The 27617-nt window shown below is 39.7% G+C and overlaps 1 protein-coding gene across 1 annotated transcript; it reads left to right on the top strand.

Annotated features, from left to right (window-relative positions):
* On the top strand, positions 1–27617 carry SELENOT (selenoprotein T). Its single transcript, XM_061168103.1, has 6 exons — positions 1–241; positions 20445–20555; positions 21192–21318; positions 23999–24086; positions 26180–26333; positions 26902–27617. The coding sequence occupies exons 1-5, from the start codon at positions 105–107 to the stop codon at positions 26302–26304; spliced, it is 588 nt and encodes a 195-aa protein (XP_061024086.1). The 5' UTR covers positions 1–104; the 3' UTR covers positions 26305–26333; positions 26902–27617.

Below are 27617 nucleotides of genomic sequence, written 5' to 3' on the forward strand. Positions count from 1 at the left end.
GCGGATCGCGCTTGCGCGGTGGCGATCAGTTCCCAGCACCCGCTCGGCTCTGGGCTGGCCGAGGTCTCAGCGTGAGGGCGGCCGAGCTGGCTGGCTGCTTTAAGATGAGGCTTCTGCTGCTTCTGCTGGTGGCGGCGTCGGCGGTGGTCCGCAGCGATGCCTCGGCCAACTTGGGCGGCGTGCCTGGCAAGAGGCTAAAGATGCAGTACGCCACGGGGCCGCTGCTCAAGTTCCAGATTTGGTGAGTAGGTGCGCCGGCTCCCGGCCGCGCCTCTGCTCGGCTCCTCCGACTACGCGAGGCCCCGGATCCGCGGCCTAGAGGGCTGACCCTTCCCCGGCCCGGAAGAACGGCGCCAGCCGCCTTCCGCCGCCTGCCTCCTCCGGGTCTCTTCCCGGGGATGGCCTGGCCGCCCTCCTTGCCTCCAAGCGCAGCCGCTCACTTTGGTTTTTGTGTTTTTTTGGTTCCTCGAATGAATGGAATGGGGATTGGGGGCAGGGGGGTGGTCAATACTGAAAGGCGAAGGCGCGGGGACACTTGTCCGTACGGAGACCCGGTCGGCGGCGTCACGCCACGGCCATCCGGCTGCCTTGCGGAGGTGGGTTATGTATGAGTCGGCGCGGTGTCAGCGCCGGAGCTCCAGCGTTTATCGCTCGGTTCGTTTGCCTCTCGCCTTCCGCGGGTTGCGCCTGGCGGCCTCGCTGCCCGGCTAGACGAAGGTTAACTTGGGTCATTGGAGGGATCCCGCGAGGGACAGACGTCTTTTTCTCCAGGATCCGCCGAACTGACTCTTGGATGAGGGAGTAGGGATTCTGATAGCTGATAGGCTTGGATGGGGAAGCTGATTCTCCGTTTGCAATTTCCAAACTGTTTTTGAAAAGGAACACGTTGCTCTTCTGACAAACGTTCACTCCCAGACAACTGCATCTTCTCCAGTCCCCATACTCCCGGGAGTTCCTTGCCCTGGCATCTCTCTCCACCTTTCAGATCTCTTGGACCTTAAGAGAAATAGCAAAAGCAATCCCTCATCCCCCCAAACCCGGCAGTTTTTGACAATTTTCTGTAAGTTTGTTGTTACCTAGTTAAGTATTAGAAGCAGAATAGTAATGCATGCGATAAGATAGGTGGTGTTGGGGAACGTTTGAAAGGCTCCGATGAAAAACAAAAACCAAAATTGTAACATTGTAGAAATTAGAATCCTGTATCTCAAAAGATTCCCCCCCCCCCAGAAGAGGGTAGTCAGATTAATAAATCTGAAGAATCCTGTTATTTTTGAATATTGGTGTTGGCCTTAATGCATTTAAGATCAGTTTTTTCAAGCTTCATGTGTTAATATAAGTGTACTAAAATTTAGATTTTCTGCTTATCCAATTAGCTTTTTGCTCAATCTTAAAGACTCAGCAAATCTTCAAAATTAAATCAGTTTAAGTGACATTTAAAGAAAGTCAGAAAATAAGATTTTTGAAGTGAAAACTAAAACCTTGCTGCTTCTTTCTGATTGAAAAAAAGCTTCCTGTAGTGTTTACTGTGTGTCTGGCGTATATCGTTGTATATCATCTTTCATGTGATACTGTAAATGGGAATTTTGGCTTGACCGTTCTGACTCCCCCCTCCCCATCCTTTTTTTTTTTTTTTTGGAAGTGACAGTCTTCTTACTAACTTATAAATATTATTAAGGATTAAGTGTGATACTTTTGGATTTAAGTAGTTAAAAAAAGACTGCATTTTCCAAGTTATGTAATTTTTCTATTTCTTCTCTCTGGGTTTCATTTGTGCTTTTCAAAAATATTCTTTTACAGTTGCTTATATTGGTTTACTTGTCACAATAATTTAACAAATGTACCTTCCTCTTAGGTACACAGCAAAGTTTTGAAAATGTATAAATAAATGTAGGGAAAGGCATTCGGTTCTTAAAATTAAACTTCAAAAAAGTCATAAGTACTTCAGTTGAACTTCTTTTTAAAAAAGTATTTAGTTATATTTGGCTGTGTTGGGTCTTAATGGCTGCACGGGCTTTTCCTTAGTTGTGATGAGCAGTGGCTGCCGTCTGGTTGCGTGCGGGTGTCTCTTGCGGCGGCTTGTCTTGTTGCAGAGCGCGCGAGAAGGGCCGGCGCTTCAGTCGTTGCGGCTCCCGGGCTCTGGAGCGCAGGCTCGGTGGTTGTGGCGGGCTTAGTTGTTCTTTGCCCTGTGGCATCTTCCTGGGTCGGGGATGGAACCGGTGTCTCCTGATTGGGGAAGCGGATTCTTTCCCACTAGGCCTCCAGGAGCGCCCTCAGTTAAACTTCTGTTACTTAGTTTTTCTTTCCTTTTATTCTTTAAGCAGAGAAGTACAGACTTGTCCTAATAAATTCTTTTGCAGTCCTCCTAAGCATGTTACATACAAAATGCTTTCTTTGCTCTAAAAAAAAAAAAAAAAAAAAAATCTGTATAGGGCAAAAAAAAAAAAAAAAACCACCTGTTAATATGCCCTGTGCCCTTTTGTGACCCAGCAGTCCCACTTCTGGGCATACACACGAGGAAACCAGAATTGAGAGAGACACACGTACCCCAATGTTCATTTCAGCACTGTTTACAATAGCCAGGACGTGGAAGCGATCTAGATGTCCGTTGGCAGAGAATGGATAAGGAAGCTGTGGTAAACACAGTGGACTTACTCAGCTATAAAAGAAAAGAACGCATTTGAGTCAGTTCTAATGAGGTGGATGAAAGTGGAGCCTGTTATACAGAGTGAAGTCAGTCAGAAAGAGAAACACCAATAGTATATTAATGCATATATGTGGAATTTAGAAAGATGGTAATGACGACCCTGTATGCAGGACGGCAGAAGACACCCAGATGTAAAGAGCAGACTTTTGGACTCTGTGGGAGAAGGGGAGGGCGGGATGATTTGAGAGAATAGCATTGAAATATGTGTATTACCACATGTAAATTAGAGGACCGGTGCAAGTTCAGTGCATGAAGGGGGCACTCAAGCCGGTGCCCTGGGACAACCCAGAGGGACGAAGGGGTGGGGAGGCAGGGGGAGGGGAGGGAGGGGGAGGGAGGGGGAAGGATGGGGGGGGCGGCGCAGTTCAGGATGGGGGCTCATGCACTCCTGGCTGATTCATGTCGATGTGTGGCAAAAACCACCACGATATTGTAAAGTGATTATCTGCCAATTAAATAAATGAATTTAAAAAAATACGCCCTATGCCCTACCAAATACAGGTAAATTTAGCCTGTTTGTTACTTTTTCCCCCTGAGACTCATCTGTATAAAGTTAGTATTTGGTTTCTGATTTTGGTAGAATCTCTTGGGCATTTATTTGCAGGTTTGTTTGGGAAAGGAAGGAAGCTAAGACGAGGATAAATCTGTGAAAATTCTTTTAATTCCATTTAAAATCGAAGTGCTATGAAGTGCAACTTTTCGTTGGTTACCAGTGTTAACAGGGAACTCTTTTTTCCCAAACTTTAAACTTTTGCTTTTTCAAACTTTAACCCTTTTGTTTTGTGTTGGTGTGTAGCCGATTAGCAGTGTCGTGGTGGTTTCAGGTGAACAGCGAGGGACTCAGCCGTAGGTACACATGTATCCATTCTCCCCCAAGCCCCCCAGGCTGGCACGTAACATTGAGCAGAGTTCCATGGCTATACAGCAGGTCCTTGTGTTATCCATTTTAAATACAGCAGCGTGTACATGAGCTATTTTTCCCTTCCTTTCCATTTCTTTTGCCTTTTATTATTTTATATTTATTATGAGTACTCTTTCTTTAACTCAGTATATATCATCTGTTAATTGTGGCACTTTTATAATTGCTAACAGAACAAAATAATGCAGAATGGAATTGAAGGGAGCATGCAGAGTAGCTTCAACAGACTTCCTGTCCTGTTTTCATGTACTTCTTCAGTAAATCCTCATTCAGACACGCTTGTGCCAAAGGCTGAACACAACTTGGTGAACAGGGCAGAGGTGGCTCCTCTCAAAGCCTCCTGAGAAGCACAATATAACTGAATGTTTGGTTTATTACATCAGTCGATCAAGTCATTGAATTAGATGCCTTTAAGGATGTTGCATATTTGGAGGAAAATTTATACTGTTTACTTGGATGTTTAGGCATTAAGCATAAAAAAAGAAGTTTTCTGATCAGAACTTAAAATTCCTTTATCACATTTTTTTCCTGTGATTTTTGTATAAATGTATTCTGACAGGTACTGTTTGGAGTGTTTGTATGCATGCTTTTTTCCTCCCATATATGTGAATTAACATGTAATCATACAACATAGTATCAGTTGTTGCAGTTTAAAGAGATTATTATCTGCAGCTCTTCATGGTTAATACTTAGTCAACATTTGACAATTGATTTACTCAGAATAGCAGATTAAAGTTAAGATTTCAAAACGTAAGCAGAATGCATCAGAATTTTCCAATTTTTGTTAACGAACCCGCTGCTATAATTTTAGGACAACCAATTTCTAAATGGAGTTTTAAGAGATAAATGAAACAATTTCTAGAAGACATTTTAATTTAAATTCATGCCAATTTAGCCTTGCTTTCATAGTATGGAGGTAAGAAAATAAAGACCAAAGACTGATTTGGATGTTAATATCAATCAAGATTAGTAAAATGCTGAATGGAGGAAATCTGAGAAATTGTGAGTTACAGTTTTTTAGACAAATATTTGTATGTTTAACAAATAGTTGAGCCCCAAGTCTATGCTTTGTTTGGTGCTGGGAGTTCAGTTCAGTGCTCTCATAGATGTTAAAGGCAAGACTAGAAGGCAGTCATTAATCCATGACAACACATAAAATTACCGTTGTGTTAATTGCAATAGGAAAGTAATATAGTATGAGAGATACCTAGTCACAGGATCAGGGAAGGTTTCCGTGAGAAAATGAACTTTGAACAGAGATTTGAAGGTTACAGTATATTTAGGGAGCACTTTTGAGCAATGGAAATAACACGTTCGGTGGCCTTATAGTAGGAGAGAACGTAATTTCTTGAGGCCAAGGCTCCTGACCTCAAAGACCAGACAGAAGGTGGCACAGACCCTGGGGGGTCTGGAGGCCCCGGTAAGGGGAAATCAGCAGGTATCAGCCTGGGAAAGACGTTGTGTGTGTGTCAGTCGCTCGGTCGTGTCCAACACTGCGACCCCCTGGACTGTAGCCCACCAGGCTGCTCTGTCCAGGGATTCTCCAGGCAAGAGTACTGGAGTGGGTTTCCATGTCCTCCTCCAGGGGATCTTCCTGACACGGGGATCGAACCTGGGTCTCCTGCACTGCAGGCGGACGCTTTACCGTCTGAGCCGCTAGGGAAGCCCCTTACAGGGGACAGCAGATAGCTACGGGGAGACCGTTTAGGGGACTCCTGAAGTTGCCCAGGCAGGAGGCAGTGGCGCTCGGAACAGAGGGTGCTGGTAGAAGTACAGGCGCAGTCTGAGGTCTTTCTGAGAGTCAGTTAGTTCCCAGGGATGACATGTTTGAGGCCCGGAGGTGGCCTGGAATGAGAGGTGTCAGAGGTGGCTTCTCGGTTCTGGAGCGATGTCTAATGATAAATGGTTAAAGGAGAGAATAGTTTTTTACAGATGTGTGTGTGTGTAGTGGGGGGAATGAAAGGGGAGGAATCCTGAATCTTTTTTTTTTTTTTACTGAAGTGTAGGTTATGATGTTGTGTTTAAAATGTAAAGTGATATATATATTATATATATTTTCTTTTTCAGATTCTTCCCCATGATAGGTTGTTATAAGATGCTGAGTGTAGTTTCCTGTGCTCTGCGGAAGGTCCCTGTTGATCTGTTTTACATTCAGTAGTACATATGCGTTAATCCCAAACTCTTAATTGACCACCTCCCCATCCCCTTTGGTAACCATAAGTTTCTTTTCTTTGTTCAGTTTTAAAACTAAAAACAGAGCAGCCAGGGCAAAATCCTACAGAGAAATTTTCATCTCTCCCAAATAGTCAATAGTAACTGAAACTAAAAACTTAAATTGCAGGGATTATATTTCTCCAAACCTAAGATATGATAGATTGTAAGATAACAGGTATTATATTTCTCAAAACCTAAGATACACCATTATTTTATGTGGCACTCAGAAGGGGAAAAATATGGCCATTTAAAACTGTGACATACGAATGATGATGAGATAAATTTTGGTTTTTAGAGAGATGCTAAAAGGGAAGAATGTACTGCTTGGGAACAGTGAAATAAAGGAGTAATAGGAAGTTGATCCAGATAGTAGGGTAGTGGTAGAGCGCTATAGAGAGAAGTAAAACGGGAGCTGTCGCCCCTGGCACTGTGGTGTATGTTTAAAGATACATAGAATTTAGTCATCATTTTGTTTTGACCATTTTGAAAATAAACAGCAGGAGCTAACTGACTGCCGGGCATATAATAGTTGTTTCTTCTTAATAATGAATGAAGTACTTCAGTTCAGAGCATTTAGATATAAGTAAAATATGAATGGTTTTAAGGTTTTATCTCCTCTTACAGAAAATTGGAACATTGTTTCCTTACAGTTTGCTATTAAGGTAAGTGGTAGCCAAAATCAAATTTAATATATCATTTAGAAACCTCATACATTTTGAATGGTGTAGTTACTGGGAAGCTGAGCATTTACTGGACCAGCAGTTTGGAGGTCTAAAAAGGTCTGCCTTTTTATCTTCTGAATGACTTAGGGGAAATTATATATCTCTTTAGCTCTCAACTTGTTCTTCTGCACAATAAGGATGTTGGTTGTATTCCAGTTACTTCTTTTTTATTTATTCTTATTTTTAAAAATTAATTTATTTTAATTGAAGGCTAATTACTTTACAATATTGTAGTGGTTTTCGCCACATTGACATGAATCAGCCATGGGTGTACATGTGTTCCCCATCTTGAACCCCCCTCCCACCTCCCTCCCCATCCCACCCCTCTGGGTCGTCCCAGTGCACTGGCCCTGAGCATCCGTCTCATGCATCGAACCTGGACTGGCGATCTGTTTTACATATGATAATATACATGTTTCAATGCTGTTCTCTCAAATCATCCCACTCTCGCCTTCTCCCACAGAGTCCAAAAGTCTATTCTTTACATCTGTGCCTCTTTTACTGTCTCGCATACAGGGTCATCATTGCCATCTTTCTAAATTCCATATATATGCATTAATATACTGTATTGGTGTTTTTCTTTCTGCCTTACTTCACTCTGTATAATAGGCTACAGTTTCATCCACCTCATTAGAATGAACTCAAGTGCATTCTTTTTAATAGCTGAGTAATATTCCATGGTGTATATGTACATGGACATATACATTCATTCTGCCAGTGGACATCTAGGTTGCTTCCATGTCCTGGCTATTGTAAACAGTGCTGCGATGAACTTTGGGGTGCACGTGTCTCTTTCAGATCTGGTTTCCTTGGTATGTATGCCTAGCAGTGGGATTGCTGGGTTGTATGGCAGTTCTATTTCTAGTTTTTTAAGGGATCTCTACAACTGCTACTTCTAATATTCTATTAAGTACTGTTGAGAAACTTAAAGGAAAAAGGTGAAAGCATGTATGTGTGTCTCATATACATCTTTGTCACTTAAGAGCGTAGTTGGAGCCCTCTGGTTCATCTGATTGATATTTCCTGTTTTCTGGAAGCTTGTTGCTGAACCACGAAAAGATGCTGGGATTCTTTGCCTCCCGAGGAGAAGAATTCAGTCCGGGGCCAGAGACAAGGCTTGATGGCTGAGAGCTTTTGTGTAATAGAATTTTATTAAAGTATAAAGGAGATAGAGAAAGCTTCTGACATAGACATCAGAAGGGGCAGAAAGAGTACCCAGTACCCGCTTGCTAGTGTTAGCAATGGAGTTATATACTCTCCAGTGAATCCAAAGAATGTCTGGAGGTTGTAAAGACCTCACCAGACCTACTCCCATAATTTACCTTTCAAGATAACAGGATTAGCCAGAAGGTTTAATCCAGAGACTGTCCTCAGGCAGGATTCATTATTTTTATATAATCCTAAGGAATGTAGAAAGGAAAAAAAAAATTGACCTTTCTTCCTCCTTGAGAATTCCAGACCCCTCTCTCCTTGGGGACCCCTAGACTTCTTATCAACCTGCCTAGGAAATGATTCTCATTTCCAAAAAGGAAAATCATGTTTTCAAATACTTTATCTTGATTGAGATGCAGCCTGAAATTTATCAGAAATCGTGGCCACAAGATTTTAGCAAGAACTGATCATCAAGCCCTTAGTTTTTTTTTTTTTCTTTGTTTTTTGATTGAAGGACAGTTGCCTCACAGAATTTTGTTTTCTGTCAAACCTCAGCAAAGCCCTTCGTTTTTAATGCCCCCTTTTTCATACCACTTTTTTCCCTTTCTGTTCAATTTTTAGGATGATTTTTTTTTTTAAACTGTAACGTTTAAAAACCAGTTGTCTGGTAGGAGAGACAGACATGTAAACAATGTTACAGTAAAACATTGTGTTCTGAGTGTTCTAAAAGAAGTCTTAAAAACCCAGAGGGAGGAAAGATTACCTGTTCAGGAGGCTGGAAGGCTTTGCAGAGAAGGAAATGAAATCTTGAAGGGTGTGGGGAGCTCCTTCAGGAGATACAGAGGATGAGCTTTCCTAGCTAAAGGAAGGACGCATGCAAATGAAGCCTGACTCAGCAGAGAGGCAGAGCAGACAGGAAGTAGGGAGAGCTGCAGTCAGATAATCTGTTACAAACGCCAGCAGTGTATCTGCTACTGCCATTTAGTAATTTATTGTTTGTATAGTCTTTAATGTTACAATGGTAACTTCAGTAAATAAACCTTTGAAAGCTTTACTTACTGGCTTTCAGCTTGAAAAAATTAAGATTATTGACTTGATGCTGAAAGGGTGGAGCAGGCAATGGCACCCCACTGCAGTCCTCTTGCCTGGAAAATCCCGTGTATGGAGGAGCCTGGTGGGCTACAGTCCATGGGGTCGAGAAGAGTCGGACACAACTGAGTGGCTTCACTTTCACTTTTCACTTTCATGCACTGGAGAAGGAACTGGCAACCCACTCCAGTGTTCTTGCCTGGAGAATCCCAGGGACGGGGGAGCCTGGTGGGCTGCCGTCTGTGGGGTCGCACAGAGTCGGACACGACTGAAGTGACTTAGCAGCAGCAGCAGCAGATGCTGAAAGCTTAGCTTCTTTGTACACTGGTGCAGAATTGAATCTCAAAGACAGCGTTTTGGGTGAAGTAGAAAAGGATCTGCCTTCCCTGGGTCAGGAAAACCTCTCGGAGAAGGAAGTGGCAACCCTCTCCAGTATTCTTGCCTGGGAAATCCCATGGAAGAGGAGCCTGATGGGCTAGAGTCCATGGAGTTGAAAAGGAGTCAGACACAGCTTGGCAACTGAACACATCAGCAGAAAAGAATAGTCTTACCGGCTTGCCGGGCAAAGGAAGACAGAGCAGACTCCTGCTTTGTGTCCCAACCCAGGGGGATTTGCTGAGTTTCATACAGTAGTTCAGGATGGGGTTGCTGACAGGATTAGGGTGGGTGCAGGGCCCCAAGTGGTCTTGTGGAGCTTCTCTGGTCTCTTAAATCTCACCTCAGCTGGTTTCTTGGCTGCTCCTTTTCTTATAAGCAACTGTTCCATCTGCCCTTTGAAACTCAGGGAGTGTCCTGGAGGTTAGAGTCTTGGCTACGAGAAACAGAGGACAAAAAGGCTTCTGTGCCCAGGAGCCCCACAAGTTCCCTCTCGGTTTCACTCTGAAAATAACTTGTTTGTTGTAAAAATAATAAAAAGAGGAAGTATATAGAAGAAAATGAAAAACCTTGTAGCTCTTTGATAACATTTTGAAGAATCATCCTTCAAGCTGACTCTTCACATAGACACATGCTATATTTTATATTAATGAGTTCATAGTTGATAGTTGTATGGTTTATGAAATTTGCCTTCCCCTCCATCACTTACCCATTCATATCAGTAAATACTGTTCTGTATCAACAGGCATCATATTCCATAAGATAGGTATTCTTTTTGTGTTAGTCACTTAGTCACTTCCGACTCTTTGTGACCCACTGGACTGTCCCCCGCCAGGCCCCTCTGTCCGTGGGATTCTCCAGGCAAGAGTACTGGAGTGGGTTGCCATTTCCTTCTCCAGGGGATCTTCCTGACCCAGGGATGAAACCTGGATCTCCTGCATCACAGGCAGATTCTTTACCATCTGAGCTATAGGGAAGTCGGCTGCTCAGTCTTTTGTTTAAGGTTCATGTTTGCCCTGATTGTCCTTTTTTTAGAATGTGTTTATTTTTGGCTGTACCGGCGTCTTCCTTGCTGCGCACAGGCTTTCTCTGGTCTCTGTGCACAGGCTTCTGGCTGCAGGGGCTTCTCTCGCTGCAGAGCATGGGCTCTGGGGCACGTGGGCTTCAGCAGTTGTGCTGCCTGGGCTTACGGAATCTTCTCAGACCAGGAGTTGAACCTGTGTCCCCTGCATTGGCAAGTGGATTCTTAACCACTGGTCCACCAGAGAAGTCCTACGTTGGTCCTCATTTTCCATACAGTTACTTTGTTTAGGTGACTGTCAGTTATCTAGTGTACTTGTCCAATTATTTCCATAAACTAAATAAATCCGTAGAAGTAAAATATTATGATTACATTAATGGGTATCACATTTAAAATTTTGACATAGTTAAACTAGGTAATACTCTTACTAGAAGATCTTAAAGTGAGTTGGGTTTTTTAGAATTCACTAGTTTAAAAAAAAAAAAGAATTCACTAGTTTATTGCTCTGTAATTAGAGAACGTGACATTTGCTGTTATATTTTATTCCACGGACATACTGAGGACTGAGCCCTGGGAGACAGCCTCTCATCAACAAGGGACTATTACCAAGAGGTAGGGGAGGAACCAGGAGTTTTTGCAGAAAAAAAAAAAACAAAACAAATGGTTATCAGAGCATCAGAAGATTACTGTTAATGAAAGAAGAACCTCTCAAGTTAATGAATTTAGCGCTCTTCTATATATTGGAGGTTGCAAGAGTTTGGGCTTACTGAAATTTCTTTGATATGTACTTTAACTGTCTATGTCCTATATCCTATTTTTCTCCATCCTGAATCCCCTCAGGGTGCGAAGCTGGGGGCGTCTGCAGTGGCTGATGGCTTAATGGTTGCAGCATCCTTTGCTTACTGAGATAGCTGATGACATTCTTCATCCACATACTTATTGGGCTTTCTTTGTGACCAATTGTGATCAATTGTTGTAAATATTCTGTGGTCTCTCAGGGTGTTTTCTATAGGAAAAAAACCTGGTTTATCAACAAACTCCCTCTATTGATGATACTACTCAGATCTGTAATTTTTATGTATTATTCACCTGTTACTGATTCAGTTTTCCACCCATCAATTTTCTTCTTTTAGGGCCTCAAAATATATATATTTTTTTAATTCTGCTTTTTGGTTTCTTACAGTCCTCCCTTATCTCTTTTATCATTCTTTTTTTCTTCTTGCAGAATATTTTTGGATGTAGACTTTTATTTTGAATCTTTTTTTTTTTTTTTTTTTTTTGCTGTTTCTACTCTTTGAATTTGTGACAGTTTTTGCATAGTCCCTCAGGTGTTTCACTTTTTTCATTCCTGTTTCTCAAGCAAGACAAGGAAAACAGCTTCAGATATTATCAATGGATGAATTGTATCCTCTCCATTAGACTGTTACCAACTTACTCTTTTCTTCATTAGAATGTTGCCGGCATGGCAGCAGCATAGATCTTTGTCTGTTTTGCTTTGTTGCTGAATATCTAGAACCTGAAACCATGACCTGCCATCAAGTATTTATCAAAACAACGAATACAGTCCCATGCTAGTCCACTCGGGCCATGACATAACCTGTCTTCTCCCGCTCACCCCCACTTGAAAGTTTCTAAGTGGAGTGTTGAACGGCGCTTTCTCATATTGTTCCTTTCAGGTGGGCTTTTCCCTGGTCAACCTCTACTTCAATTTGGTGGCTTTCAGGCGCAGAATGTGATGCATGTGAAACGTCAGTTTTGAATGTACTCCATACTCAATAACCTATTTTACCTGGCTGCCATCTTTACTGGCGGGGCTCACCTTCCAGAATTCATCGTGCTATCGTCCGTCATCTTCCTGCTGCTCTTGTTTCTGAGATACCCCTACTACTTCTCCTGTTGGTGGTTTTCTTTCTAGGGTTCCTCTTTGTGGTTTTCTTTCTAAGGTTTCTGGTCTTTTTATTGAGTTTATTCTAATTACCTGAAGTCAGTCTACAACATGCTGCTGAAAGCGTGAGAGAGGCAGCAAAGCAGCTTGGAGACACCTCTAGTTTGGCCAGTGAATTAGCATAGAACACTATGTTGTTGTTGTTTTTTTCCTAATCATTCTGATAAGTTATAAAAATGCACTGAGGATGAACTTTATGGCATGTGAATTACACCTCAATTTAAAACAATGTATTGAAAAGAATAAAAGCGTGGAATTATGTGAAATATTTTAAGTTGAGACAAAAATTCTTGCATAATGCAGGTGAGTTGCCATTTATTGAATGCTTTCGTCAAATCACTTTTACTGAGTGGCTTCATACCTTATAAATCTGTTGATGAGAAATGCTTTCCAGATTAAAGAGAGAAAATCCCTTCCCCACAAAGAGCTGAGGAACTTATACAGTTTATTAGTTCTTTATGGACTGCTGCTGCTAAGTCGCTTCAGTCATGTCCGACTCTTTGCGACCCCATAGACGGCAGCCCACCAGGCTCCCCCGTCCCTGGGATTCTCCAAGCAAGAACCCTGGAGTGGGTTGCCATTTCCTTCTCCAATGCATGAAAGTGAAAAATGAAAGTGAAGTCGCTCAGTTGTGTCCGACTCTTATCCACCCCATGGACTGCAGCCTACCAGGCTTCTCCGTCCATGGGATTTTCCAGGCAAGAGGACTGGAGTGGGGTGCCATTGCCTTCTCCATCTTTATGGACTAGTCTGCAGCAAAAGATTTCCTGAAATGTTGTGCCAAAGATATAGGGAAACTAGAAACTAGTGACCTCAAGAAAAAGACAAAAAATAAAGAGAATAAAAACAGATCATTTACTGAATTTTAGGTTTGTGAAATCTTTGGAATAAACTCAAGAAACCTGGACTCTTAGAAGCTTTTGTTAGCTGTTGTATTTTGTAATCCCAGGTGTTTTTACCATGGTGGCCACTGCAGTGTTCCGAGAGTTAGGCAAGTGGAAGAGACATAATTTGATTTCATATTTAATATTGTTCTTAAACCTGGTAAGCTCATACCTGTTTAAAAGTTTTGCAGCTTTTAAAAATCCTGAGTGAATTCTGGTCTCCATTTTGATCTTCAGTCAGAGTGTGTATGCCCTTTTTTTTAAATTGAAATATAGTGCAGTTGATTTACAGTATTTTGGGTGTACAGCATAGTGGTTCAATTATTTTTTTAGATTTTTTTTCCGTTAGAGGTATTACAGCATAATGAATATAGTTCCCTGTACTATACAGTAAGTCTTTGTTGTTTATCTGTTTTGTATATAGTAGTGTTTATCTGTTAATTGCAAGTTGCTAATTTACCTCTCTCCTACATTTTGCCTTTGGTAATCGTAGGTTTGTTTTCTCTGTCTGTGAGTCTTATTTTTGTTTTTTGCATAAATTCATTTGCATTGTCTGACTTAACTTCACTTAGTATGATAATTACCGGGTCCGTTCATATTGCTGCAAATGGCATTGTTTTATTCTTTTTCCTGGTTGAGTAATATTCCGTTGTATATAGGTACTAAATTTTCTTTATCCATCCGTCAGTGGACATTTAGGTTGCTTTCATGTCTTTGCTATTATATTTATAATATATAATATTATTATATTATATGTAACATAATATTTAGTGCCGCTATGAACACTGTGTAAGCATTCTTGTTTGTAGTTTTTCTTAAAAAGCATTTATCAGGTTTGTCTATTCACCCCAAATATCTTGTTTCTTATATGGTTTATAGATGCCCTTGTTCAGATTTCATTGCTTAAAGCACTTAGCGTAGCAGGAGATGCACTAGACAAATGCCTATTACTAGTTTGTCTACTGAACAGAACAAGGAGAAATAAAGATTACGTCTAAAAATGCAGTTTTCAATGATCAGTGAACTATTGGATTGTTGATAGTTAGAAGACATGCTCTTTACCAAATACCTTTCTGATTTTCTGGGTTCAGCACAGGTAAACATTAGTTGGAATTCTTAGAATGCAAGTAGAGAAACCCAATTTAAACCGGTTTAAACAACGTATTTGGAAATCCGTTTAAAATTGCTAGAAGAATAGTGCAGAATCCAAAGGCAGGAGTGCACCTCTGCCTGAGGATGGGCTGACATGTGAGACTGAGCCGTCTGAGGGGGCTCCTTCACTCTGCCCCTGGCTCACACGCGTACTTTCCTCAGTAAAAAATTTAATTGTTTTCTCTTTGAAGATTGATTCATCTCCTCGCCCTAGTCCTTTTAAAAGATTACCCCTCTCTACCCACAATGCTGCCGCTGCTGCTAAGTCGCTCCAGTCGTGTCCGGCTCTGTGCGACCCCGTAGACGGCAGCCCACCGGGCTCCGCCGTCCCCGGGATCCTCCAGGCAGGAACACTGGGGTGGGCTGCCATTCCTTCTCCAGCGCGTGAAAGTGAGAAGTGAAAGTGAAGTCGCTCAGCCGTGCCCGACTCTTCGCGACCGCATGGACTGCAGCCCACCGGGCTCCTCCGTCCATGGGATTTCCCAGGCAAGAGGACTGGAGTGGGGTGCCATTGCCTTCTCCACTGCCCACAGTAGCTCTGATTAAATGTTCACCTGTCTGGAGAGAGTTACCTTTTAAACAAATATTTATTTATTTGGCCGTGCCGGGTCTTCAGTCTTTATCGCTGCATGTTCACTCCTAGTTATTGGCCTTTAGTTCCCTGAGCAGGGGTCAACTCTGGGCCCCCTGCATTGGGAGCACAGATTCTCAGCCACTGAACCACTAGGGAAACCGTGATAGTTACTTTCTAAAATCCTGGTTCTTCCTTTTTAGACAAGGCACTCAGGTCTTCCTGTGGCAGGTTTGCATTTCTAGAACATCAGGTACTGGCAGGAAGTTGAGTTTTATTGTATAAACAGGAGCCAATCCTATGTGTTGGATGATTGGAGGGGAGATTATTCTAAATAAAAGGGGGTGGGGTGGTAAGTTCAAGAGATGCAAGAAATAGAAAGAACTCACAAGGTTTTATTTCATAACAATAAATAGCTGAGATTTTGCCCTGTTTTCCCTTAGTAACGAAATAGGAGGGGTGGGGTTTGATGTAAGCAGGCATTTGACTACAGTTATGGGCAGATGTTGGTGTAGAAAAGGAAAAGTGGGATGGTTGGTACCATGAGTTAGACTGAAACATAATGGACTGAAACAATAACAGAATGTATTTGAAACAACACGGCCATTCCTAAATTTCCTTTCTATTCATCACAGAAGGATCATCTAGTTTGTATGCAGGTTCTGTCTTTTAGAAAATTGATCTTTGAGAAGTACTATGTGAAATATTTTACATTTAGCCACTGCAAACGTTGCTTCTTATTGTAAGGTATTTTTGTATTACAAGGAAGAGATTTGCAAAGTGATTATATGTTTAGTTGCTAAGTCGTGTCCGACTCTTTTGCGACCCCATGGATTGTAGCCTGCCAGGCTCCTCTCCATGGGATTTCCCAGGCAAGAATACTGGAGTGGGTTGTCATTTCCTTCTCCAGGGGATCTTCCCGACCCAGGGATTGAACCCAGGTCTCCTGTGCTTCCTGCACTGCAGGCGGACTAATATTCCCATGGTTTAACTTACTTCTTAAGGACATTGGTTCAGGGGCGGAAGGGAGAGGCAGCAGCTACAACATGTTTTTAATATGTTCACATACTTATTTTGTTGAAGGTATTCTATGAGTTACATAGTTTTACTCACTGACCCAGAAAGAGTGGAAAAGTTGAAAGAGCTGGGTGTGGTGGTAGATGTGAAGTAATTACTGACTCCTTACCATGTGTGCCTTTAATTTGACATCTCTCGTACCTCAATAAACACTAGATATGTTTTATTTTGGGAAACATCTGTCAGCAGTAATGATTACTATTTCAAAACAATTTGAACATTTGGGGGAAGTCATTATATAGGAAAAAAGTTACTTGTGTTTTCTTCACAGATCTGAAGGCAAATATAGGGAGGAGTGTTTATTTATGTATGAGTAAACTTGTCTAAGAATATGTTGTCAGTCTTGTAAATTGCTTCATTTTTCAGAAATAAATGTACAGTGTTTTGTTTTGAGATATAACAGTTTTAGGTGTACAGTGTATTGACTTGATATTTGCATATATTGCAAAATAATCACACAATAAGTCCAGTTAACATCTGTCATTATAGACATAGTTACATTGTTGGGTTTTTTTTTTCTGTGCCGAAAACTTGATTTTAAGAGCTGCTCTCCCAGCTACATTCATATATGAAATACAGTATTATTAGTTTATAGTCACCATGTTGTACATTATACATCCCCATGACTTATCCATTTTATAACTGGAAATTTGAAGCAAGTTACAGATTTAAAGTCCTTTTTAGATGTCAAGACTATGGGTTGATTCACGATTACGGTGTGGAGTTCGATACAAAGATCTGAGACTTTACTGAGGAGCTGGGACCAGGAGAACCAAGGACAGACTTAGGTTAGTGCAGAAAGCTAACAGTAGCCAGGAAACTGGGTGACTGGGAGGAGTCTAACCTGTGCGTTGCCTGTACTTAGACATTCCTCTCTAGCTGGGCCTCTTGGGGCTTCCCTTGAAGAAGGCTTGGAACTCCTAGAGCAAACATGAGGATTGTTGGGGCCCACAGGCTTAGTTCCCCCAGAGGAAGAATCTGTATCTTCATCAGAAGAACCTCAAGAGACCTCTGCTACTTTATGGGTCCTTGATTGTAGCCTTGAAGTAGCAGAGATTTGTGGACACAGGGAAAGTTAGCTCTTACACCATCTAACTGTTTCGTTGAGGTTTAATGGAAAGGGCCTAGGATCTGAAATCACAGTCTGTGTTCCAGTCTCAGCCCTGACTAAGGGGGACTATACCTGAAGTCACTTGATCTCTCTGAGATTCAGTTTTTTCCTCTTCATCTATAAAAAAGGAAATTTCAACTCAAATAAGTCTCCAGCTCACAAATACTGCATTAAAAGTTAGATGTTATCATTTTAGATCATCAACTCCATTGTAAATACTGATGCAAACTTAGGCATTGAAATCATGTGGCATTTCTTGGTTTCAAGGCAGTTAGGTGTGTAAGTTGTTGCTATTCAGTCGCTCAGTCCTGATTCTTTGTGATCAGGCTTCTCTGTCCTTCACTATTTCCTGGAGTTTACTCGAATTCATGTCCATTGAGTTGGTGATGCTCTCTAACCGTCTCATCTTCTGCTGCCCTCTACGCCTTTTGCCCTCAATCTTTCCCAGCATCAGGGTCTTTTCCAATGAGTTGGCTCTTTGCATCAGGAGGCCAAAGTATTGGAGTTTCAGCTTCAGCATCAGTCCTTCCGATGAATACTCAGGGTTGATTTCCTTTAGGATTGTCTGGTTTGATTCACCCATTGACTGGTTTGAACTACATGCACAGTATAAAAAGGTACATAAGTGCTTTACATTATTTTTTTAATATCTTGAAAAGAAAAGCAGCATTAAAATTCTCTTATATAGAAAGCAGTTGTGGCAAAAAGACCAATACTTGATGAATCTAACCATAGTAATAATAAAATGTTGGATAAAGTAAATGTTTATTAGTGAAGATAAAGTGCCTGGAGATTCTTAAGTTCCTTTGTTTAGTTAATAGAGACTTGTCTCCTTTTGCAAAAATTTCATACTTAGCTTTTGTGAGATTTTCATTCTCAGTGTAGAAGTATTACTTGTAAAGAAAGAGTGGTAAATTTGTTTTTTTTTAATGAGTTTTCTTACATTGCGATCTACTAATATTTGGACGCATTCTCCCCGTCAGATGTAAATTTGATGCTGTTACTTTGGGCTGGTGATGGTGGTGCTTGCTAATTTTTTTTTCCTGGATGACTGCATGATTGAAAAGCTGGCACCTCGGGTTTCGCCCTGCGATCAATGACTGATCCTGGTTCCTCCCACCGCGTGGTACCTTCATTGCTTTATGTTGTGTTTTTGGTGATAGACATCCTAACAGGTATGAGGTGACAACTCATTGTGGTTTTGATTTGCATTTCCCTGTTGATTAATGATGTTGAGCATTTTTTCAAGTGTTTGTGGGCCATATTTATGTCTCTTTTGTAAAAATGTCTATTCAGGTTCTTTGCCCATGTTTTCTTCTTTGTTTTGGCCACACTGCAGCTCGCCGGATCTTAGTTCCTGGACCAGGGATTGAACCCAGTCTCCCACAGGGAAAGCACTGGGTTCTAACCACTGGACTGCTAGAGAATTCCCCTGGTGCCCATTTTTGAAGTAGACTATTGATTTTTTTTGGCTATTGAATTCTATGAATTTCTTATATATTTTGGATATTAACCCCTTATTGGAAGTTATATATGCAAGTATTTTGTCCCATTCTGTAGATTGCCCTTTCATTTTGTTTGTGGGTGGTTTGTTGATGGTGCAAAAGCTTTTTAGTTTGTTGTAGCTCCACTTACTGATTTTTGCTTTTGATGTCAAGTTCAAAAAATTCACTTGTGAGGAACAATGTCAAGGAGCTAAGCCCTGTGTTTTCTTCTAGGAGTTTTAATGGTTTCAGATCTTCTGTTCAACTCCCATTTTGAGTTGATTTCTGTGTATGATGTAAGACAGTGATCTCATTTCATTCTTTGCATGTCCACTTTCCCCAACACCATTTATTAAAGAGACTATCCTTTTCCCATTGTATATTCTTGGCTCCTCTGTTATAAATTACTTGAGCATATATGTGTGGGTTTCATTTCTGGATCCTGTCTCGTTGATCTATGCCTTGACATACCTGCCATACATACTGTAGCTTAGTAACATTGAAGTAAGGAAGCATGGTGCCTCCAGCTTTATTCTTTCTAAAGATTTCTTTGGCTACTTGGGGTCTTTTCTGGTTTTATACAAATACTAGAACTGTTTGTTCTATTTCTGTGAAAAATGTCGTTGCAGTTTTGTTAGGCATTGCGTTAAATCTGTCAGTTGCTTTGGAGAAAGTATGGACATTTTAACAATGTAAATTTTTCTGATCCACGGACATGAAATGTTTTCATTTATTCGTGTCTTCAGTTTCTTTAATCAGTGTCTTACTAGTAAGTTTTCAATGTACTTTTTTCCCCCTGTATATACATTCTGGTGGCATATCTTCCTTTTCTTCCTGGAGCAACATATAGATCCACAGTTTAGTTATTCAGAGATTTTAATGGAGATGATTGGATGCTGTTGACTTAATTTCTGGAGTAATGACATGGATTACTGTCTTTGCTAAAAAGTATCTTCTCAGTCTGTTTTTATTTGTAAAGTAGAGAGTCAGGATCTAAGAAATTTTAAAGTTTCTTTTATTGTGATTGAGCAGGCATGTTTGCCCAGTTAAGGATAGAATGGGAATAAGAAACAACATGTCGTGTCTAATGCCTTAGTATTTTTTTAAGATTCCTGTGCCCAGATTTTTTTTTAATTATATTTATTTATTATTGGCTTCTCTGGGTCTTCATCTCTATGCACAATGCTTTTTCTAGTTACGGCAAGGGAGGACTACTTTTCTTTGCTGTTGATGGGCTTCTCGTTGTGGTAGCTTCTCTTGTTGCAGGGCGTGGGCCCTAGAGCGAGGCTTCCATGGTTGTGGCGCAGGGCCTTATTTGCTCTGTGGTACATGGAATCTTCCTGGACTAAGGATGACCCACGTCCCCTGCATTGGCAGGCAGATTCTTAACCACTGGACCACCAGGAAAGTGCCCTGTGTCCAGATTTTGAATGTCTCTAATTCAGATAAATGAGTTGTTTTCATTTCATTGTTTATACAATTGTTGATAAACAAAAAAAAACGGTATTTGAAAGTTGAGAATATGGTGACTTCTGTAAATAGGCATTTGCTTCTTCCAATAATAACCCACATCTATAAAGTTTAATGTTCTAATAGGAGGACTTACTTGAAGGTAAGATAACTCATTTGTGAGAAAAGTCCATTTATACACCATCAGTCATTACTAATATATATGACTGTTTTGAGAAAGATTTTTAATCTTGGTAATAATTTTTAGGTTTTATATAACTATAAAACATTGTTGTTTAGTCGGTAAGTTATATCAGACTCTTTTGCGATCCCATGGACTATATAGCCTGCCAGGCTCCTCTGTCCATGGGATTTTCCAGGCAAAAATACTGGAGTGGGTTGCCGTTTCCTTCTCCAGGGGATCTTCTTGACTCAGGGATCGAATCTGTCTCTCCTGCATTGGCAGGCAGATTTTTTTTTTCTTACCACTGAGTCACCAAGGAGGTCCCATAACTACAAAATAAGCCTAGCCATATTCTAAAGCACTTAACGAAAACACTTTTATTTTTCTGCAGTGTTTCCTGAGGCTACAGGCGGGTGTTTGAGGAGTACATGCGGGTTATCAGCCAGCGGTACCCTGACATCCGCATAGAAGGAGAGAATTACCTCCCTCAACCAATATATAGGTAAGTAAATGTTGGCTTATTAGAGAGTTTTTAAGTGAATTTTTTCTCATTTGTCAATCAACTTTTGTGAATTGGTTGAATTTTAACTTTCCTTGGTTATTATAATTTCTTAGTTGGTTATACTTCACAGAGAACAGTTTTGTAAATAGCAAGTTTATTTGAGCCAAATACCAAAGAATTTTTCTGTAAGAAGGAAAAGAGGAAAATCATTTCAGAGATGGCAACCCTTCTAAATATGTGTTTTCTTAATTTATATTGAGGCAATAAATCAAGTTAATTGGTACAAAATTGTGTTCTGTTAAAATAATAGTATCTGTAGAGACCAGTGCTATATATAATTTTAGAAATTAATTTTTGATTGATTCAAAGATCTTAAACTTTTTTGTTTTATGCTGCACAATAAAATTTAGTTATGGGCGTTTTGGATGGACAGGTACACACTGCTATATTTAAAATGGATAAACAACAAAGACTTACTGAAGAGAAGAAATTAGTTACTAGCTTTATCCTGGTATATCTAGAAGTTTTTAGATTTAGTGTTTAAAAAATGTCTATACACATGGACTTGAGTTATGAAATTTTGAAACAGATGAGAAATTGCAGCTTCTGATTAATTTATTTCTGTTCTTTTGATAGACACATAGCATCTTTCCTGTCAGTCTTCAAGCTCGTATTAATAGGCTTAATAATTGTTGGCAAGGATCCTTTTGCTTTCTTTGGCATGCAAGCTCCTAGCATCTGGCAGTGGGGCCAAGAAAATAAGGTATGTAATGTAATGGGTTTGATACCTGTAGGTTTTTAGGTTGTCAGTGAAATAGTCTAGTGGGTTTTTCTTTTTTTTAAGTACTTTTTGCCATTTACATGTGCTGTTTCAACTTAAAGCTGTTTTGTTCTTTTTCTTTTTTTCCCTCTTGGCAAAGCACTTAACTTCCTTTGGCCTTAGTCTCCATATTTATATATTGAGAATGATTAGGTCTTATGTTTTATTGTTTGAAAGATAGAGAGGTGTTACTTTAGTAGAACCTGGGCACAGAATAATTTCATACCTGATTTTGATTGTGTAACTTGGGCCAAGTCAGACAGCAGAACAATGGATACATTATGTAAGCCTTTTATACGAAGTATTGAGTATTCATAGGTTTATTCACATTAAAAATGAGATTTCCACCGATTTACTCTTATCCAACTCTCTGTTTTTATTATTTGTTCTTTGACATTTCTGTCCATGAGGTGTCTAGAGCAAATTAACTGGAAAAAAGTTAAGTATAAGTATACGTAAGGATCTTGTGCTATTTTTTTCTTTGTGGGGTCTTGGTGGAGCATACTGTTTTCTGGAGCTCTCATCTATTTTACATAAAATCATTTTTTCTGCAGGGTCTACCTTTCTTCTATGAGAAATAAGACTAAATTTTCTTTCTCTCTTGAATGATATTGCTTAGATTTCCTTCTAAGCATTACTGTCTTTTGGAGTCCTCTGTCTTATCCATTAGTTCTAATGCTGAGACAGCCTTTAGCCAGCTCATAACAAAGCTGTTCTTTTTCTTACGGAATCAGTTAATTTCCAGTAGCAGGCAAGACTTCTTAACATAAACATCCTCAGGTGCTACTTTTAATTGGGATGTGTATGTACTCTTATTAACAAAATGTTGACTTACATAGGATTAAGAGCACTTATGACAATGTTTTGTGCTATATTTGTTAATTCTGTTGATTCCACATTATCTTTAGTGCAGTTTACTTGCATAGACTTAAAACGTCGTTGATCTACTGTGGAAGAGGATACCTGAAAGCTCTAGCTTTCATGACCCTTCCCTGTGTGTTGTTCTCCTGAAAGCAGACTTTGTCCCTAAATGCTGGGATAACTTCTATGAAATCAGAGCCCACCTGGCTCAAGTGGGACTAGGGGAAAGCGTCTTCTCATCTGCTGTAGGCATTTTAATTTATTTTTCTGAAGCAGCTGGCTGTGAATTGACATCCTTACTACATCCTGCTTTCGATTGGGTGATTTTGTTAAAATTAAAACCTCTCTGTCCAGCAGGAGCTTTTAATGTCTTGGGAGGGTATGGATTTGCCTTCAGAAAGTGAATGAATAACTTAATATGCCAGTGCTTTCTAACCTACTTTTTTCTGGTTTGACTTCACATGACTGGTTTGGAACATGGACAGGTTGTATTGAATACATGGGATTGCTGATGATTGCATCACTAGTCCCTTGGGAATTCATACATTAGATCATAAAAATGCTAAAATGAATCCATCTTAAGCTGGTATTCTTTTTTTTTTTTTTCCATTTATTTTTATTAGTTGGAGGCTAATTACTTTACAATATTGTAGTGGTTTTTGCCACACATTGACATAAATCAGCCATGGATTTACATGTGTTCCCCATCCCAATTCCCCCTCCCACCTCCCTCCCCATCCCATCCCTCTGGGTCTTCCCAGTGCACCAGCCCTGAGCACTTGTCTCATGCATCCAACCTGGGCTGGTGGTCTGTTTCACACTTGACAGTATACTTGTTTCAATGCTGTTCTCTCGAAACATCCCACCCTCCCCTTCTCCCGCAGAGTCCCAAAGTCTGTTCTGTACTTCTGTGTCTCTTTTTCTGTTTTGCATATAGGGTTGTCGTTACCATCTTTCTAAATTCCATATACATGTGTTAGTATGCTGTAATGTTCTTTATCTTTCTGGCTTACTTCACTCTGTATAATGGGCTCCGGTTTCATCCATCTCATTAGAACTGATTCAAATGAATTCTTTTTAATGGCTGAGTAATATTCCATGGTGTATATGTACCACAGCTTCCTTATCCATTCGTCTGCTGATGGGCACCTAGGTTGCTTCCATGTCCTGGCTATTATAAACAGTGCTGCGATGAACACTGGGGTGCACGTGTCTCTTTCAGATCTGGTTTCCTCGGTGTGTATGCCCAGAAGTGGGATTGCTGGGTCATAGGGCAGTTCTATTTCCAGTTTTTTAAGGAATTTCCACACTGTTCTCCATAGTGGCTGTACTATCTTTTGTTTAACTTACTAAGCCTTTATGAGATTTTTAGAAATTTTATCTTTTTTTTTTTTTTTTTTCCAATTTTTTGGCCACATGTGGAATCTTAGTTCCCCAACCAGGGATCACACCCAAGCCCCCTGAAGTGGGAGTGTGGAGTCTTAACCACTGGACCACCAAGGAAGTCCCTAGAAATTTTATCTTTATATTAGGAATAACATATATAAAGTCTTCAGAATGTATAGAGCTGCAAATTAGTGTTGCAGTTTTATGTGTACATTATCTGAATATATGGAAAGGGAGTTATTGTATATAATCTTCAGGTAGATTTAAAAAGAACAGTTACCAAATAAAAATGAGACTGTATTTAAAAGATTACTTGTCATGTTGTTTTGATTTGAGACTGACTTAACCTGTTGTATTTTATTGTATTTTCCTTTAGGTCTATGCATGTATGATGGTATTCTTCTTGAGCAACATGATTGAGAACCAGTGTATGTCAACAGGTGCATTTGAGATAACTTTGAATGGTAGGTTCTGAATAGTTTGCATTTTGTAGTAAATTTTAAATGATTTATGCTGAGCATCAGGCTTTTCTGTTTTTCACAATATGCTAAATTATATCCTTGTATGGTCCTCAGCTACTCCCATGGTTTTAGAATAACGTGTGTGTGATGACCCTTGAATGTATAGTCTGGAGAGTCCTAGACCTCTCTTCTGTGTTCTGTGTGTAGCCCAGAACCCTACGCATTGGCTGCTCCCAGATGGTTGGTTACCTCTGCTTCCTGCAGTTCTGTGACACTCCGTCTGCTTCTTTCCTGGCATTTCTCTCTTATTTAATGGCGCCATTATCATTCTACCCAGGTGCTCACGTCAGAAACCTAGGATAACATCACTTACTCTCCATATCTAATGGATTACCAATTTTTCTCGATTCTACTTTTTACAGTTTTCAAAGATCAGCTTCTGTTTATCTTCATTGCTAACCACCCTAATCCAAGCCACAATTATCTTGTTACCCTTTAACATATTGTCTGAACCAGAGGTTGGCAAGTATAGTATGGCCTATGAGCTAACAATGGCTTTGACAGTTATAAAATTTATTTACTTACTTATTTTTACTAAAAATTGTTTTTAATTGACATTGATTTATAATGTCCCGTAGTTTTCAAATATACAGCACAGTGATTCCTATATATATACTTTTTTGGATTATTTTCCCTTCTGAGTTGTTAATATTGAGTACATTTTCCTGTGCTATATAGTAAATCCTTATTTTTTTATTTTATGGGAAGCAATATATATATGTTAATCCTAGCCTCCTAGTTTATCCTTCTGCCTAACCCCTTACCTCTTCGGTGGCCCTAAGTTTGTTTTCCGTGTCTGTGAGTCTTTCTGTTTTGTGAATAAGCTCCTTTGTGTCTTTTTCTTTAAGATCGCACGTATCAGTGATGCCATATGGTACTTGTCTTTCTCTGTCTGGCCTGCTTCGCTGAGTGTGATAATCTCTGGGGCCATCCACTGTTGCTAGGTGGCACTTAGGTTTTGTTGGGTGTTTTTTTGGCTGCGCAGGGTGATTTGCAGGGTCTTAGTTCCCCAACCCAGGATTGAACCCAGGCCCTTGCAGTGAAAATGCTAAGTCCTAACCACTGTACCCCTAGAGAATTCCTTTTTACATTTTTTCATGGATAAACAATCAAAAGAATATTTTGTGACGTGGACATTACATGAAATTCAAATTTTAGTGCTCATACCTAGGGTTTTGTGTTTCATCAATGAAAAATTTGTGTCAGTGCCTATATAATATCCTTGATTTTGCCTCTTGGTTTGTAAAGTCCAAAATATTTACTGTCTGGCTTTATACAGAAAAATTTGCTGACACCTGCTCCAAACAGTTACTTAAAAGATTTTTTTAAATGCACCTTTCATCTTGTTGCTTCACTGCCTCAAATTTATTAAATGGCTTTATTTTGTTCTCAATATAAAGACCAGAACATTTAACCTGGACAGAAGGCCCTGCATGATGTAGTGTAGGCGTGGGCAAACTATGGCCCTGTGTACCATATCTTCTGCTTCCTGCTTTGTAAATAAAAACACAGCTTTGTTTATTAGAACACAGCCATGCCCATTCCTTTATCTGTTGCCTGTTACTGCTATTGGACTATAATGGATCTTAAGTAGCTGGGACAGACTGTATATCTTCTTGAACTAAACATACTTGTTCTCTGACCCTTTATAGTTTTTTGATCCCTGATCTAATCCCTGCTTACCTCTTCAGCCTCCTTCGTACCATTCTTCTGTAATTTAGCTTTTATGTTTAATAATAATATCTCTCAATTTTAATAATATCTGTTTTAATAATAGTAAGTACAAGGCTCCTCCCCAGCCTCATATGTCCCTCTCGTAGCATCTTCTCGTTTTAATTTTTAGTATACAAGGGTGATTTTGTAGCTGTTGTATAGTTCTTTTTCTGCTTCCTCTACTAGAATGTAAACTCCATAAAAGCAGAAAGCTTAATTCTGTGTCCAGCTGTGTGCATACAGTACAGTACATATTTGTAGAATGGATGTCTATTATAGAATCATCTTTAATTTGGAGAGGGCGGTACTATTTATTTTTGTAGATGTACCTGTGTGGTCTAAGTTGGAATCTGGTCACCTTCCATCCATGCAACAGCTTGTTCAAATTCTTGACAATGAAATGAAGCTCAATGTGCATATGGATTCAATCCCACACCATCGATCATAGCCCCAACTATCGGCACTGAAAACTCTTTTGTAAGTAGTTTAAAAATGCAATAACTATAGGTATCAGTTAATTCTCATGAATCAGTAAGATATTACATATATATTATATTAGTATACTAGATATACATATATATCTAGTATATATGTATACTAGGTGTTGCATTTATTGTCAGTTGAGTTTCCAACTTAAGATTTAACAAATGAGTGTCTTTTTCATTAAAATTTATAAGTGTCCAAGAGAGTTTGGACCATAAAGTAAGGTTGTGCTATTAGTTTTGTGTCTAAGGCTTAATAATTGGGCCTGTAGTAGCATTTTTTTGACTACGAACTCCTGATGACTAGAATTCATATACTATACCTGTATTGTACATATAAACCCTCTCTTTACCTTCAAATAACTAGTTCTTAAAACTATGCAATTTCTTTTCACATGCTCATGATAGAAAATTTATAAGCAAATGTGCATGAACATGGAGGGATGAAAGTTAATTTTGTTTAGCAGAGGTGTTCTCAGTTATTTTCTGATCAGCAAGTTAATTTTATAAGAGTGAATTTTTAAAATAAAATGCTTTTTTTTTTTTTTCTTTGTCTCTTTCAGACATTAAGGGATTTTTGCAAGAGCAGCGTGACTGGCATTATGAAGGCCTGTACTGAAGACAGCAAGCTGTTAGTGCAGGCCAGATGCTTTCTTGGCAGGCTCGCTGTACCTCTTGGAAAACCTCAATGCAAGGCGGTTCTTCAGTGCTGGCACATTTTGGAATTCTGCACATTCGTGGAGTGCAATAATACTGTATAGCTTTTTTTCTTCCCCAGATCCAGTCAGTTAATAGTTTTAAAAAAAAGCAGACATGCTCCTTGTACTTTTTTTTTCTTGGTCATATTTTCAAAAGTAGAAAATTGAGTTATAATTTTATTTTTTTTTTCAAAGATGTCTGTTAAATCTGTTGTGATTTTATATGAATTTTCCTTTTTGGGAACTGAAGTTCCCAAATACTTTATAAGAGTTTATCAGACATCTCTAATTTGGTTGTGTCCAATTTATATAGTTTTCAAAATACCGCAGATTGTGAACAGCATATTATATGAGATTATGGGGGGGGAAATCCTATATCCAGAGTACTCTGCCAGTTGTGTATGTGTGTGTGCGCGTGTGTGATTACCAGAGAACTACTAAAAGACCAACCTCTTTTTAAATCCTGTTATGTAGTTCAAGTGTCCTGCCTTGACCAATTTAATGAGTTGATTAACTGGGCCTTTATACTTAACTCAATAAAAAACTAAACAGATATAAGTTAAATAAAAAGTTCAAGTTTA

The sequence above is a fragment of the Dama dama genome, chromosome 19 (genome assembly GCF_033118175.1).
Source record: "Dama dama isolate Ldn47 chromosome 19, ASM3311817v1, whole genome shotgun sequence".
NCBI classification, from domain to species: Eukaryota; Metazoa; Chordata; class Mammalia; order Artiodactyla; family Cervidae; genus Dama; species Dama dama.